Source organism: Condylura cristata, unplaced genomic scaffold (assembly GCF_000260355.1).
Source record: "Condylura cristata isolate star-nosed mole 26May11 unplaced genomic scaffold, ConCri1.0 scaffold00041, whole genome shotgun sequence".
In the NCBI taxonomy this organism is placed as follows: Eukaryota; Metazoa; Chordata; class Mammalia; order Eulipotyphla; family Talpidae; genus Condylura; species Condylura cristata.
In genome coordinates this window covers 2,891,053-2,907,197 of record NW_004567142.1, presented here as the reverse complement: position 1 = coordinate 2,907,197, position 16,145 = coordinate 2,891,053, and the positions used below count along the sequence as shown (strand labels likewise).

General features: G+C 56.3%; 2 protein-coding genes across 2 annotated transcripts; one reads left to right on the top strand and one right to left on the bottom strand.

Annotated features, from left to right (window-relative positions):
* The first annotated feature begins 224 nt into the window (after positions 1-224).
* SNRPD2 (small nuclear ribonucleoprotein D2 polypeptide 16.5kDa) lies at positions 225-5,892 on the top strand. The gene is made up of 3 exons (XM_004694205.2): positions 225-377; positions 1,781-1,960; positions 5,594-5,892. Coding segments are annotated over exons 1-3 (357 nt in total). The 5' UTR covers positions 225-375; the 3' UTR covers positions 5,769-5,892.
* A 2,605-nt stretch (positions 5,893-8,497) lies between these two features.
* On the bottom strand, positions 8,498-15,302 carry GIPR (gastric inhibitory polypeptide receptor). Its single transcript, XM_012733823.1, has 13 exons — positions 15,261-15,302; positions 14,805-14,904; positions 14,131-14,238; positions 13,579-13,682; positions 12,850-12,953; positions 12,547-12,691; positions 11,688-11,847; positions 11,421-11,481; positions 11,047-11,116; positions 10,835-10,923; positions 10,631-10,769; positions 8,889-8,930; positions 8,498-8,800 (listed from the first exon to the last, which is right to left on the bottom strand). The coding sequence occupies exons 1-13, from the start codon at positions 15,300-15,302 to the stop codon at positions 8,588-8,590; spliced, it is 1,377 nt and encodes a 458-aa protein (XP_012589277.1). The 3' UTR covers positions 8,498-8,587.
* Positions 15,303-16,145: the final 843 nt, after the last annotated feature.

Genomic DNA, 16,145 nt, shown 5'->3' with positions numbered 1-16,145 from the left:
AAAAAGTCCACTGACGCGCGGGTGAACGGGCTGACGGGCCTGTGGAACGGCGTTTCCTCGCCCTCCTTCAGCCTCTGCCGTTGTGCAGCGAGACGGCTTGAGTCGACCCGCTTTCTCTTTCCCTCCATAGTGGTGAACGTTTTTCCCGGCCGGTTCTAAACGGGCTCGAACCCGGGGGCCAAGTTTTCACCCCGCCGCCGAGTAGGGCGGGCGGGGGTCGCTGTGGCAACAAGCCACGCCCCCTCTGGTTGGGTGTGCGCACGCGCCCACGGAAGTGGCCTCAGGAAGCGGAAGTCCCGCCTCTCGCGCCCTTCTTCAGAGGCCCGAGCAACGCGGTGGAGACGGCAGTGACCGGAGAGCGCAGCCACCGGCACCATGTGAGGCCGGGCGCGGCTTGGGCGGCGGGGATGGGCTTGGCGCTGTAAAATTAGCTGTTTACGAGCGGAAGGGGATGGGCAGAAATTGTCGGTGAAGCGGCGTACTTCTCTCCCTGAGAGCTGAGGACGGGCACGGGGCCCTGTGACGGGCCCGGAGCACGGGAGCGGGGACAGCGTAAAACATAACGCGCCCGCTCCTTGTTGGGGCGATGGTCTTTCAGGAGTGGCGATTTGTGAATAATAACTGGAGGAGGGGATTGCGGACTGAGGGAGGCGGCTTAAGCGAACGCACTTAACCGCGTAATTTGGTCTGGAGAAGGTTGGCTTTTCGGCTTCATCTCGCGACTCTTACAAATAACGAGCCAGCCGAGTAATTTTCCTTTTTGGGGTGGGAAGAGGCAAACAGTACACTAACGATAATAAACAGGTAAAGTTGACGGTGGGTTAGGTGACCAGGGGCTCTGAATAAACAGTAGAGCTGGGCAAGGAAATAATGGGGAATGCCGTTTGTATTTGAAGAGACTAACTTAATCGTTAGCACAGAAAGACACAATGAGGAAACCACCCTTGAGCCTGAGACCTGAAGAAAGCGTGAAACTGGGGCATGGGGGGGTGAGGTGCATTGCAGAAACTTAGGATTTCACACTGAGATGGGGGTTATGGGAGTAAGAGGAAGTGACAGATGTTGGCATGGGACTATTCTGTGGCAAACAGAGCATTGGGGAGCATGAGTGAAGACAGGGAGACAGTTACGGAGATTGACAGTGAAGGTCTACTTGGATACAGGTACTTTGAAGGGACAGATGATGGGAATTGCTGACATTGCAGGATGTGAGGAAAAGGACGCATCAAATTGACGTGAAAGTTTTTGCTTAAAAGGTATAGAGGGGGCCGTCCCTGGTGGCGCAGCGGGTTAAAGCACTGCACTAAGAAGCTAAAGCCACTTCCGAATGAGTTTGATTCCGGCCTGCCCCGGAGGTGACCACATGGCGTGGCAGACCTCTCCTGACCCGCCCGCTGCTCCCCTCAGCAGTGGACTTCGTCGATCTGCTTGTTCTGCTCCCCACTCTGTCTCTGGTGAAGCCTCTCACCGCCCCTGAGCCTCTGGCCTGTACCCCAGTTCTGTATGCACAAATAAATAAATCTTTAAAAAAAAAAAAAGGTATAGAGGATGGAACTTGCCCCATGGAGATGAGGAAGGCTATGGGTTGAGTGACTTGGCATGGTGAGGACACCTGGAGCTTAATTTAGGACAGGCAGGGTTGACAGTGCCTACTGGGCATCCGGGTGGTGATGCCAACAAGGAAGACTGAGCGAGAGCATGTTTTGGGGGAAGATGGAGACATTGGTCTCATGGCCACCAAGGCTTCTCTCGCCGATGGGTTCTGTGCTTGCCCACTTAGGAGCCTCCTCAACAAGCCCAAGAGTGAGATGACCCCGGAGGAACTGCAGAAGCGTGAGGAGGAGGAGTTTAACACAGGTCCACTCTCTGTGCTCACACAGTCGGTCAAGAACAATACCCAAGTGCTCATTAACTGCCGAAACAACAAGAAGCTGCTGGGCCGTGTGAAGGCCTTCGACAGGTAAGTGCCTGGGCTTGGGAGTTGTTCTGGCCAGGTCTGAAGAATCGGCCCTCATCCCCGTCCAAGGAGTCTGAAAGGTGACTCAGAGGCCTCTGGCAGAAGCATCTTCAGACCCCAAGGTCTTGACAGTCTCTCGTGGCCCCTCCATCTGTGAAGCAGAGTGGGCAGGTTCTGGGGAGCCTCTCTGGGTTCGTGTCCCAACCCTGCCTGTCAGCGGGTCTGTAACCTTTAGCCAGTTTTTATCCTGACATGCATTACAAAGATTCAGGCCTTTCATATGTGCGAAGTGTGGTAAGGCATAGCAGGCATAAGTGACACACACACGACCAGTAAATCAGGTGTCCTAAAGACAAGGGGTGACAAGTTCTCTGAGGAAAAGGAAAGCCAGGTAAGAGTGTAGAGTACTGGGATGAGGGTACTGTCTTCATTGGGGTGATTGGAGAGTCACCCCTTCAGAAGAGGTACAACAATCTAGGGTCTGAGAGTGGTTCAGCAGACCAAGTATCAGGTGATCCTCCCCCAGTGGGGCTCAACTTCCCTATCTACGAAATGCACACCGTAGCAACACCCCACCTAGAATGTTGTGAGGATTAAGTGATAGCCTATGCGAGGCTCCTTGGCTCAGGCCTAATAGGAGATGCACCCTATTAACAAAAGGGGAGATTACATTCCTCACAGTAGTGCAATGAAGCTCAATTCTAGAACATTTTTCCCACTAGCTACTATGTGACCGTGAACAAGCATTTTGCTCTCCTCCTCAGTTTCCTCTTGAGTAAATGGGACTAAGACCAGCAGGAAGTGCTGAGCAGATGGGAGTGGGTGGCCTTGGATTTGAACGTAGACTAAGTCTGCTGAAATCTGTGACCTTGGGTGCTAAGTTTCCTACCAGAGGCTGAAGATAACATTAGTGTATACCTTTTGGAGGGGAGGTACAGTGGCGATCAATGGGTTAATGCCTAGAAAGTGCTAGAATAGGCCTGAGAGCATGTAAATGCTCAGTAGGTGGTGATTATTACAGATTATGTGTGTGTGTGTATTTGTGTATGCATTTATTTATGTTAAGCTGCCCCAGTGTCTGCCTCCCGCCCCTCCCAGCCTCCTGACCATCCACCGCCTCGTGTGTATGTGTCCTGCCACACATCAGCTAACACCCACACATTCCAGGGGCTCCTTAAGTGGTGCTAGTCAACAGCTTTACTGAGGCACATAATTGCCCTTGAACAATGTGGGGTTAGGGGCAGTGAGCCACTCCCCCACCCCCCGGTCCAGTGCAGTCAAGTTCCCTTTAGAACTTGACTCCTCCAAACATTTAACTATTAGCCTGCTCCTAATCAGGACCTTATGAATCACATAATCAGTCAGTAAACATATTTTGTATGTTATGCAGATTACTCATGAAGTCAGCAGGAGAAATGTCATTAAGAAAAATCATAAAGGAGGGAAAATACATAGATAGTCCTGGGCTGTGTTTAGCAAAACTGTAAGTTTATGTTGCCTGTTTACGAGAAAACCCAAGTTTAAGTAGTAGCCCCCTGGAGTTCAAGCCTGTAATGGACAGACTCACAAAATACATTATTTGTAAAATGGAACCTTTCCTGTGCTCTTCTGCCCCTTGTTTTTCAAAGGTATCAGTGGCCTGAGCGTGTTGCTGCAGGTCCTCCAGAGCTTTCTTACACTGCCTTATTTATTCACCGAGAAGCTTATGCTCCCTTCTTGGGTGAACCCTGGCTGTAGCTGAGGCAAAAAATTCTAAGTGGCGAAGGGGTCTGCAGTGGAAAACGGGTCTTCTCTGGGTCCCAGTTGCCCTCCCAGGGAGCCCACGAGGGCTGTTTGTTGGGGCTCCTCCCAGTGTGTCATGTGCACAGCACGTCCTGGGTGAGGACCACAGGCTGCCTGGTCACCGCTGATGGCACGCAGCGCAGCGTTGGGCCTCGGCCCTCTCCCATCCTGGGCCTTGCAAAGGCCTCTGTGTCGGCAGCGTCCTTCCTCTGAGCCGGTGGGGACAGTCACATGACTCCAAATCCAATAATTGTTTAAAAAAGAAAGAACAATTTTTCTTTTTAATTTCAAGAGAAACAACCAAAATAGGGGGGAAATAAAAAAAGATCAGTAAGGACAGTCCAGTGAAAGTTTCTGTCTGGCTAGGACACCCCACTGCCCCCCATCTCTAGGTAACTTCCAGGGATCCCACACGCCCAAGTAAGTGGGCAGTGGTGTGCGTCGTCCCCCAGCTCGAACCTTCCGTGCGCTCTCCCTGCCTTGCTCTCTCTGCTCCGTGGCAGCTCTGGCAGGTCAGCTTGGTTTATTTTATTTTTTAAAGATTTATTTATGCATATAGAACTGGGGTACAGACCAGAGGTGCAGGGGAGCAAGAGGATTCACCAGAGACAGTGGGGAGCAGAACAGGCGGATCTACTGCATCACTGCTGAGGGGAGCAGCGGGGAGACAGGGAGGGGCCTGCTGCACCCTGTGGGTCACTCCCTGGTCGCGGATCGAACTGGCTGCAGTGGCTGCCAGTAGCTTCGTTGTGCTGCGCTTTAACCCATTGCACCACCAGGGAGGGCCCTTGATTTAATTTTCTTTGTTTTACCACTTGTTGATATTTCCATACTTTGTTTTCTCTTTTTTCAATGTGGTTAATTTTGCTGCATCTGCTTTCGGCCCTCCAACCCCACCACCACCCTCAGCCCCCTCGCCTCCCTCTGGAACTCAGAGCCGTCAGGGTTTATTCCTATCTCCCGCCTTGACCATGCTTTCCTCAGCGGCCTGTCTGCTGTGTTGGCGTCGAGTGCTGGCTTTTCCACTCTGATGGACTGCTGCAGGCTTCTCTCCAGCTCCCCCTTACTAAGATAGCTGTGTTCTGTTCTCGTGGCTGCATTGTCCTCCTCGGTGTGGCCAGATTCTCCCTGCGGCCTCCGTCCCGGCCCCCTGTCCCTGTCTCCTCGCTACAGCGTGTCACCCGAGTGTTTGTCACAGCAGAGCGCACACCTGACTGCTCCATGGGACTCCTTGTTCGCCTGTCCGCGTCCTCCGCCTCACTAGGATGCACACCCCAGGAAGGGCAGGGGTGTTGTGTTTTTACTCCTTGCTATGTTCTTTGCAAGCGAGTCAGTTCTCTGATCCACACTGTCGTCCCAGCTGCCCCCCGGCCCCCTGAGGATGGGCAAAGCTGGGCTGGCGGCGTCCCGTGGGGCCTCCAGCCAGGGGGCTTTGGGTCTCTTGAGAAAAGCCGTGGTGGCGCCTGCAGAAGCTCTCAGAAGCGTGGTGAACACACACAGGACCATTCTATTTGCCTTTCCCTGGGCTCGGTCCTGTTCTAAGCACTGTACAAATGCATTGCACATATCGGTTTATTTCATCTTCACACCAGCCCTGTGAGACATCCCCACCGTGAATGTCTTCACTGTAGGGAGGAGGAAACTGAGGCGCAGACATGTGGGGTCTCATGCCCACGCCTCATCCTGTGGACTGGCAACCCAGGAGCCCAGGCCTGCACCTCCCACCCCCTCAGCCCCTCACCCCCTGCGGCTCGTGGAGGAGGGAGGCGGTACTTGCGAGGGAGAGGCTACTTGCGAGGGAGAGGCGCAGGCTCCCCTCACTCCAGGTGCCTTTCTCCCCGCTGCCCCCACCAGACACTGCAACATGGTGCTGGAGAACGTGAAGGAGATGTGGACAGAGGTTCCCAAGAGCGGCAAGGGCAAGAAGAAGTCCAAGCCCGTCAACAAGGACCGCTACATCTCCAAGATGTTCCTGCGCGGGGACTCGGTCATCGTGGTCCTGCGGAACCCCCTCATCGCTGGCAAGTAGGGCCTCTGCCTGCCGCCAGAACGCACCCCTCGAACGGCAACTCTCATCCTGTGAAGAGGCAACTCTCATCCTGTGAAGACCCGTCCTTTCTGATGGGCATAATAAAGTCCTGTTTGTTTATTCCCCCAGTGGCATTTGTCTGTTCCTGGGCCTTGTGCGGGGGAGGGGGAACTCCAGAGTGAGGGGCAGCTGGCGCCCGGGCTGGGGGCTCAACATCCCCCAGCAGGTGAGGAGGTCCCGCCTCTGCCTCTGCCCTTTCCTGGCCTGCCCAGAGAATAGTTGGACAGCGCTCGAGCTCTGGCAGCTTCGGGCCTTCCCAGCTTCTCTCTCTCCTGCCTGCCACTCTTCACAAGCCGGTCTCAGAACTTCCTGCTGTCTTTTTCCCTGTGTTCGGTCAGCAAACGTTCGAGGCTGCCGGCCATGGGTCCAGTGCCGTTCAGACTGCAGCGGCTCTCCACAGGCCGGTATTTGTTACCTCCACTTCCAGAGGCAGGAATCGAGGTACAGGGAGTGGGTGTCTTCCCTGGGGGTCCCCAGGGCTTAACCCTGGACTCTGTACCTCCAGTTACAGTGGAATTCCCTGTGCATGTCTGTCAAACGTGCTGCTAGACATGGGGGAGAGGTGTGGAGCCGCCTTTTTAGGGGGCTCTGGTGTGCACGCGGTGCTCTCCCACCCTTGTCTGCATCTGGGTGTCTGCTGCCTAGATGGGCCGGGCGCTGGGCAGCTGTGGGGGTTGACGGGGTCAGATGAGACGTGCAGGTGCCTGAGTGGGGGTGGCACAGCCTGACTTGCCTGTGAGCCTGTTTGTGGCAGAGCCAGGACCCTGCCCTGGCAGAAGTCCTGGCACCCGGAGCAGCGGCTTTGTGCCCACGTTCAGTGGGAACAGCCGTCCATGGGGCCGACACTAAAGCTCACCATTCTACACGAGACTCCTGAGGCCCAGAGATGGTTCTGAACTCGCTCAGCACCAGTCAGGACATGGCGGGGCAAGCCTCAGGAGCAGGATCTGAGTGGGAAGTGGGGCGGAGGCCCTGGCAGGGGGGACAGCTCGAGGCCTGGGGCTACATATAGGTCATAACCTGGGCGGGGGGCACCTCACCCTGGTGGGTGACTTGTGCACCCCCAGGAAATGAGAATTGATTTCCTAAGGGTGGGGGGACCGTTGTCTTGAGGAAACTGAGGCACATGGGTGAGGAATTTCCAGGTCACACAGCTGACAAGTGGCTGAGCTAAGATTTGAAGCAGGTTGCTGCTTGCTGTGCCGACTTCCCCAAGAAGCAGCCCTCAGGAAGGAAGTGGTACACACAGGTGGTTTTAATGGGACTGGGGTACATGTCAGTCACGTGAACATCCCTCTTGAGGTTCGGGGGAGCAGCAGGTGGTGGAAGCCAGCCGCCTAGCCTCCCGCCACTCCGCCCTGCCCGCCCAGAGGCAGTTGTCTCATGCTTCGTTTACCAAGACCCCCAAAGCCACAAGGGGGTCCCAGCAGGATGCCAAGCTTGAAGGACTTGGAGTTCAGCTGCTCTGGGGTACAACATCTGGGAAACTGGGGACATTGAGAGAAATAATTGACAACACTGAGGGCTAGCCGTGTCTGCATCTGCATGAGGGTGGATTTAGAGGCTTTGGGGTTCACAGGTAGGCCAGCCATAGTGAGGCCGCCTGCTACCCAGAATGCAGAGGGCTGCGCTGAGGGTGGAGGTATGCACCCACCCTCACCCTGCTAGCAGCCCTCTGGCTGTGTGGTTTAGGCTGTCAGGCCTGACCTGAGTCCCCCGTGCTTACAGCTACACACAAATCCTGTCGGGGGGGGGGGGGGGGGGTGCTCACTCACCTCTCTGTCTCCAGGCCCACCCTCTCCCATGAGCTGCAGACCGCTAGCTTCTTAAGTGCCAAGAGGACTCCGGGCACTCCTCACCCTCCTAGTGCACCTCTATCCCACACCCAGGAACGGCCCTTGACCTCCCTCGGCTGTGCACGGCGACCAAAACTGCAAATTATCTCATTTCTACTGTTAAAATAGCCCCAGAGGCCCTCCCCGGTGGTGCAATGGTAGAGCGCAGCATTGAAGCTCACTGCAGCAAGATTGCGACCCCCAGCCAGGGAGGTGGCCCACGGGGCGCAGCAGATCTCTCCTGCCCTGCCCGCTGCTCCCCTCAGCAGTGGGTTTCAGTTAATCTTCCTGTTCTGTTGTCCACTTTGTCTCCGTTCTCTGCGCCACTTGCACATCTGGCCTGTACCCCAGTTCTTGTATGCATAAAAAAATCAAATCTTAAAAAAAGCCCCAGAGTCCAACTCCTTCACACTCTGGACCAAGGCTGCCACCCTGGTCCAGCCATCAGGCTCCTCACAGAACGACTCCTCTGCCCCCAGTGACCTTGCCCAGCTTCTTCATACACCCAGGTCGTGCCTCTCTCCTTCCACGAGTTGGTTGACTCACTTCACGCCCAGCCATGTGGCTCCCTCTTCCTCAGACCCCTTCTGCACCCCCAGGCCTTTGCAGATGCTGTTCTTCTGCCCACGTCATGTCTTTCGTTTCTTCCCAAAGCTGTTTCTTTCACTCCCAGGCATGGCTAAATGTCAGCTCCTCAGATGCACCTCCTGGGACACCCCAGGCCCCTCTCCCCCTACCCCCAGTTTTCATAGCCAATATTTAACTTGTCTTCAAGGTTTGTTCCCCACCTTCACTTCACTCTAGACAGGGGCCTGGCTTGTTTCCTACTCCTCCCACCCCCATTTCCCCAGCCACCTCCACACACTGGCACACTGTGGGCGCCCAACTAACCGTGCCAACTGAGAATACACGGGAATCCCACTGCTAGCAGGAGCTTTCCCAGACGCGGGTGGCCTCATCCCCAGGCCTCGGGAGGGTCCCTGAAGACAGGGTGCGTCCGGCCGGGGGCCGTCCGGATCCAGAGCCGGAGCCCTCCGGTAGGGTCCGCGAGGCGCGCTCCGAGGCCTGGCGCTGCTCCTCGCCCAGGCTGCGGCGCAGGCGGCTGCGGTGCCAGCCGCGGCGGATCTCGGACCGCACCTGGGAGGGCCTCGCGCTCAGGGGCTGACGGGGCGCGCCGACGCCGCGCGGCCGCCAGAGGGCGCGGGTGCGGGCCGGGCTCGCCTACCTCCTTGTTGATGAAGCAGTAGAGCACGCTGACCAGGAAGCCCTGCGAGAGGAGGCTGGGCGTCAAGTCTGGGGGCGGGATTGTGACACCCCTCTAATGATCTCGGAGGCCCGTTAGGCTCCAAATCTCTCAGATGCTGCCACCCCGACCCTGGTCCTAGATCTGCTCGCCCTTTGCCCTCAAAGGTCCCCTGAGCCTGATAGCAGGACTGGGAGTTAAGGACAAGGGACCCCAAAAGTAGGCTGCCAGAAGTGGTAACTTCTTCCCCATTTGGGCAAACTGCTTGACTCCTCTGTGCCTCAGTTTTTTCATCTTATGTATATATATACATAGTTCTGCATGCTACCGTACCAGTGATATATATGTTGTGCGTTGTATACATACTACATATTATATAACAACTACTTTATATCATATATAAAATAGAGTATATTATTTATATATTAATATATACTATATAGTAGATAATACATAATGTGCATACATATCATGTGTAATGCATTGTATATAACATTAGTATATTCTATATAATATGTAGGATATGTGTTCATGTATATTAAATATATTTAAGAATTTTTACATGTCAAAATATTTTAATATATGAATTTAAACAGAAAGTGTCTTATAGCTATAATTAATAATGACTCTTTAAATGAATGCAAAACAATTATGCACTTGTATTGTTATGATAATGCTATCTTAATATCCCTCTCCTTGATCCCCTTACACTAATTCTGATCACCCCCAAGCTGAGAGCCCTGCAATGCCTGCACCTCATTCAGAAGAAAAGCCGAAGTCCTTACTTGGCACGGGCCCTGGCTGGGTCCCTCACCCCTCTGTCCCGTCTCCCCCTGCTCCCACGCCCGCTCCCTCACCCCCTTTCAGGGGCTGGCCTTCCTCCATCATGACATGTCCCCTCTCCCACATCAGCATCTTGTATCTTGCATCTGCCATCTCTCTCCCTGCAACATGTGCCCCCAATGCTTGTTCTGCACCACGGGGCCTCCCCCCAGTATCCTCTCAGGGAAGCCTCCCCTCCCTCCCCTGTGTATAACCTGCCTTTCTGTCTACTCTTCACCTCTATTTTCCTGCCTGCCTGCCCCAGGCACTTGGCACCATCTGCCATCCTGTATGATAATTGCGTGGCATGTTGCATGTCTGTCTCTCCTACTCAAGGGAAAGCTCCGTTTGGTTCTTGGTGCCGTGCCCACGGGAAGCCTGGGAAGGTGCTTGTTAGCACACAGTAATGTTTGCTGAATCTAGTGAATGAACAGCCTTGTAAGGTGAAACTGGCAATGTCCCCCCTTTAGAGATGACAAAACTGAGGCCCACAAGGTAAAGCAAGGTGGGGATTCTGGTAGGGCGAGCGAGGGCAGGAACAGTCTTCAGCTTTGCAGTGATCACTCACGTTTTGTACCTTAGGCAGGTACCTCACGTGCGCATCCTAGCTCCTACCCGGGGACAAAGGCCACAGAGCTGGAGCTGACAGAAGTCAAGTATGGCCCCAGTCCTGTCCGGCCTCAAAGCCCTCCTGCCCTCTTCCCCAGGGGCAGCTGCTGGGGGAGCCGGTCCCCTGTCTCAGTCTCCTGGAGCTTCCCCGCCCAGGGCAGCATTAGCTCGGTATTTGTTAGCGTGAAGGAACACTACCCATCTTCACTGCCCACTCAGGGCTGTTCCAGGGGATAATTAGCCTCTCTAGGCTGCAGGCCCAGGTTGAAGGTAACCCCTATGCCTTTGAGCACCTGGAAGGAGCTGAGGAAGATCTCAAAGCCAAGCTTGGCAAAGCGCAGGGTCCCCCGGGCCTGTTCCTCTGTCACGGGAGCAAACACCATCTCATGGACCCCCAGCAGAGGCACCAGCGTCAGCGTGGAGCGGGCCAGCCTGTGGGGAGATGATGGGAGTGGGCCTGCCCCCCCCCCACCTCAGTCCCTGCCAACCTCTCACACCTCAACCTGTAGTCAGGGCAGCGCATCTGTCTGGTCCTCAGCTTTGAAACAAGGATGCCAAGAATACGAATAAAGATGAGGAAGTTAATCTGCAAAGGGATACAGAGATCTGAGCCAACCCAGATCCTGGCCTAGGAGGCAAAAGGTAGTGTCCAGATTCCCAGGAGAGGAAATCCCTGGGGACAGCCTGGAGGAGGCAGGGTCCGCAGTACCAAGATGGTCAGCAGTATAGGGGTACGAATGATCCACCAAATGGCCTTGACATCATTCCGCTCCCAGCACCTGAGGGTGGGGGAGTAGAGCTAAGAGAGAGATCCCCAAGTCTACAGATCATGCACCCTCTGGGAAGGCCCTGCCCACATTCCTGAAAGCCACACCCACATTCCTTTAAAGCCCCACCTGCTGCTATACTAGGCCTGCCCTCACCCCGGCCTGCCAGTAGTCCCAAAGGATAATCTTAACAAGCTACCCATTCCTTCAGACCCACCCAGGTCCCCTCCAAGCCCCTCAAGTTTCCATCACACCCGTCCACATCTCTCAAAGCCCCGCCCACACCCCTGACCCAGCCCCAAGCCCCACAACTCACTGCGTGTTCTCATACAGGTACCTGACGATCACCCAGGGAATGACGAAAAGCCCGGGGGCCCCTGTGCAGACCCCGACCCCCACCCCCCACCCCGCCGCAGCTGTCAGTGGGAGCAGAGGCTCCGCCAAGCCCAAGACCAGAGGAATTCTCCCTCCACCCACCCGGGGAGGCAGAAGGCTGGAGAGGAGAGGAGACCCCCTGAGGCGATCAGGTTAGTAGGGGGAGTGGGGGCATGCAGGGCTGGCCTGGGAGCAGGCCGACACTCACCCCAGCCGAAGAGCAGGTAGCAGCGGAAGTGGCCCCCCTCGGAGCCCCCCACCAGCACTAGCAGGCTGTGCAGGTAGATGCCTTCTACCAGAAGCCACGTGTAGTTGGCACCCACGCAGTACTGGGTCACGATCTGGGCTGCGCGGCAGGCAGCCGTGGCCTAGGGGGTGGCCAGATACAGGGCATGGGGCCAGAAGCAGGTAGGAATAGGTAGTCAGGCCCGCAGGGGCATTCCCAGGCCTTCTTCCACCTGTTTATCACTCCACCCCATCTCTTGCCATGAAAAAAAATCTCACACTCGGCATCACCCAAGGATGGTGTGTGTGCTTGGTCTCTCCTCCCAAATATGAATTTTCCCTCTCTAACCTCACAATCTTACACCTTGCTGGTGCAGTTCCCCCAAACCCTTAGAGTGGCCTCTTCCACCCCCTCACCTAAGAACTCAACAAAATGGCTTCTCTCACCACCTGGCTCCCACCGACATATGGCTCCCTGCCCCGTGGCTTCTCTCTGGAGTGGCCCAGCTTGCACGCCCTGCCCCAGCCTGGCCTCTCCCAGGGCTCCCAGCTACAGACCGGATCCACCAAACCCTCCCTCCACCAGTTCACGTCTTCCATCCTGTCACCACCTCGTCTCCGGCAGACGGATTCTCATTGTTGGGAAAGTCCAAAAAGGGGTGAGATGACAGAAGAAATGGAAACTTCTAGTAAAGGACATGATGGGGGAGGCTGAGCTAGGAGAGGTCAGATGTTTGCAGAAGTAGAGAGAAACAGCTGTCAGGAGGTAGCGCAGGGGCTTCGACCCTACTGGCCCACCTGAGGAGGCCACGCCCTGTGAGGAAGGGGAGGGGCAGGCGCACCTGGTTCCACAGGGTGGGGGCCTGGTCCCCAGGGTAGGGGCCCGGGGGAGAGAGCAGCCGGTCTCGGGCGAGGATGGCTGCAGCCCGCAGCATGAAAGACATGAACAGGTTGATGTGGATGTAGTTTCGGGTGCAGCGCAGTCGCCTGGGGGGTATGGAAAGCAGACCTGCCCTTGGCCACCTAGGCCCCCCGGAACCACCTCCAGCCCGTCCACAGAACCATCATCAGATGCTTGCTGTGGTGGAGCCTGAGTGCCCTTCTTGCGGGGCAAGTGGGGCCAGTCTCACGGGGCTGGGAGCCACCTGAAGAAAGTCAGGATGAGCAGGGCTAGCAGCAGTGCAGCAAGGGACAGGGAGTAGCCGACGGTGTACACAGCCTGCAGCCGCTCCAAGATCAGCTTTTGGTCCTGGTGGGGACAGGAGGCGGGGAGCACAGTCAGGGCCAGAGGGAGGCCCAGCAACACCTGCAGTTCCTGTCCACCTGGGGTCCGCCGCCCACATCTCACTGAGACGGATTCCCCCTCAGCTTCCAGACCAGCCACCCAGCATTCCAACTCTCTCCCCACACCCAGCACTTGTGAGCGTGTCTCGGACACACACTGATTAGTGGAGAGCCCACATATGACCCAGTAACAAGCCAGACCTAGGACATTATGTGTGAACTACTGAGAGTGAAGCTCGTTCTCCCCGAGTGTGTTTTGGTTGGTGCTGATGGGCACCACCTTTTCCACCTTGAAGAAAAGATGAGACCAGCTCAGAGAAAAACAGGAGCACAAAATGGTGAGACGGAGATTCCCCACCACATCATTTGAGCACCTAGATCCAGCTGTGCCTGAAGCTGCTGCCTAATATTTTTCAGTCACAGGGGCCACTAAATACATTTCCCCACTTCTCTCCATTGAGCAAGTTGGAGTTGAGTTTTTGTTATCCGGAGCCCAAAGAGCAGTTTTGAACGAAAGGTTCAGGTCATCCCCAGGTGACTGCTCCCCCACCTCTCAGACATCCTAACCAGAATCCCTCACGTCTTCTTACCTGAAAGGCCCCATTCTTCTCTGGGTTCTCACACTGAGAGTGGTCTCTCCAAGATCCCCATTGCCCATCAGTACCACACTGGCGGAGGACAAAGCCTGCAGCCACTGTGGGGAAACAGGGAGAGGGTCAGAGACATGGAGAATGATGGAAACAGGCAGACAGACCTGAAAGCGCTCAGACAGTGAGCGCAAGCGCCATGCGTGATGCTGACCGGCCCTTACTTAGCATTTACGCCTATGCAGTCACTCACCGTAAGTCTATGAAAGTCTGTGCATTGGAACTATAATGAACCACATTTTACAGAGAGGACACTGAGGCATGAAAAAAATTAAACTGTTACATAGCCTGTTAGGAAAGGAAGACCAAGATGCCCAGAGACATGGGCAGAGGGATGGCATGTGACAGAGCCAGCTGATCCATATGAGATTGGACAGACAGAAGAAGACTCCCGGATGGAGAGAAGCAGCAGACAGGATGCAGGTGAGCCACTTCAGGGGAGTGGTATCTGGGACAAGGGTGTTTGGGGAAGGCCCAGTTCCAGGGGCACCTCACCACGGCTGTGCCAGGGCAGGTACCAAGGGCAGGACGCACGGGCAGTGGCATTGGGTGCCGCGTAGTTCCAGCAGACGTACATGTCGAAAGACCCATTGCAGGCCAGGCCTGGGGGGTGGGAGTGGAGCAGCTGCGAGCAGGCCCACTACGCAGGCCACCAGGCGCTTCTGAGTGACCCACACGCTATCCCTGCCCTGCCTGGGCTGGCCCACTACTCTGGGTCCAGGTTCTGCTCCACCAGAGTTCGGCTCCTCCCACAAGCCCCAGGCTCCTCCCACCAGCCCCAGGCTCCTCCCACTAACCCCAGGCTCCTCCCACTAGCCCCAGGCTCCACCCCCAGCCCGAGGCCCCAGCCTGCTCCCAGTCCCGCCTTGGGCTCCGCCCACCTGGCCTGTCGGGCTGCAGATTTTTCCCATTCTGTGAACCTCCACCCCGGCCCCGCCCCTTTCACAGCTCAGGCCGGGCCAGGCCGCGAGGCCCCTCCCTCCTCCAACCTCATCCCTTCAGCAGTGTCGAGCCCCAGTGTCCGTCCACCTCGCTCAAATCTGCACCTCTCCCGCCAGTCACATCCACTTCTCTTTCAGACCCGCCTGTAGTCCTAGGCGCGCCTCCAGACCGCCCCTCCCTCTCAGCCCCAGCGATTCCCGGGTCCTGAGCCCCCCACCGCGTCGCACCTGCCGGCGGCTCCACGGCCTGCAGTGCCTGCCGGCACTCCCAGCGGTACCGTTCCCAGCGCTGGTACAGCTCCCCTGCCGTCTGCCCCTCAGAGCCTGCCTATGAAAGAAAAGGTAGGACCCCTCCCCCCAGCCCTGGGCAGAATGGTTCCCACGGGCCAGAAATTGCCCCGAGGGGCCTGTTTGCCCCGCTAGTCATAAGTGACTTAATACTGCTTCTGGGTCTTGAGGGTGCCTAGAAACCCTCAGGGGCGTCAGTGAGGGAACTGGAAATCTTCAGGAAAACCAGGGCGGTCAGCAAGAGACTTTGTGGAGGGGGGGCGCCAAGAGGAACCAGATACCACGCGAAGTGGATCTGGGCAGCAGAGCAGTCTTAATCCTCTCTGCAGTGGCGAGACTTGAGACCACCCTGGGTCCCTCCAAGCCTTGCACTCCTGTGGCTCCTGGGGTGCTCACCTCCACCCTCTGGAGCACGCCCCCCCACGCTGAGAGCAGCATTGGCAGCTTCCAGGACACCAAGCAGCAGCACATGATGAGGCCCAGCACCAGGGGGCAGAGGTCTGGTCACAGCAGGAGCTTCTGGCCTGGAGGGTCCAAAGAGAGTCAGGCCTAGGCCTCCACCCCCCCTCAGGGCCACCTAGCTGGGGCTCCTAGATTCATACCTGAGGACTTGCAGGCAGAGCCCCCCCCCCCAACGGTGATGAATTGGGGGGGAGGGTGGGAAGGGCCGTGTGGAGTAGGTTGTACCAGGATCCTAACACAGGACCCCTAGGCCACCCCCAACTGTTACTTGGAAAGGGGGTTGCCATTGAGGATGCCATTATGCTAGAGCTGTGCTGGGAGGAAGTGCTAATGGCACCAACTCTGAGGAACCTGGGAACTGCCTGGGAGATGACAGACACTGTCAGCCACAGTGGGGGAGAAGACCCCGAGTTTCCAGATTGCAGAAACCCTGGCTTAGAAAACCTTCCCGGCTGTGGACAAAGCCCAGGTTAATGGATCAGCCCTCTCCTGAGGGATGTGAGGTGACACACCTGGAAACTGGCCCCGCCCCTGGGCTCCATCCCTCAGCATGCAGGGAAAACCCACAAAGACAGCACAGTCGGTCACAGGAGTCAGAAGACAGAGACAGAGAGAGACACACAGCCAGAGACCAAAGATCCAGACCAAAGGAGGCAAAGGAGATAGAGATGGGGGAGGGAGATGGGGTAGAGAGCAGAGCCACCTGGAGCTGAACAGAGATGGGGCTACGAGGACAGCAGACACAGAGACTCACCAGAGGGCACAGAGACAGAGACAGAGACTGAGAAGCAGAACTGGTGACCCAGAGAGCTGAGGGTA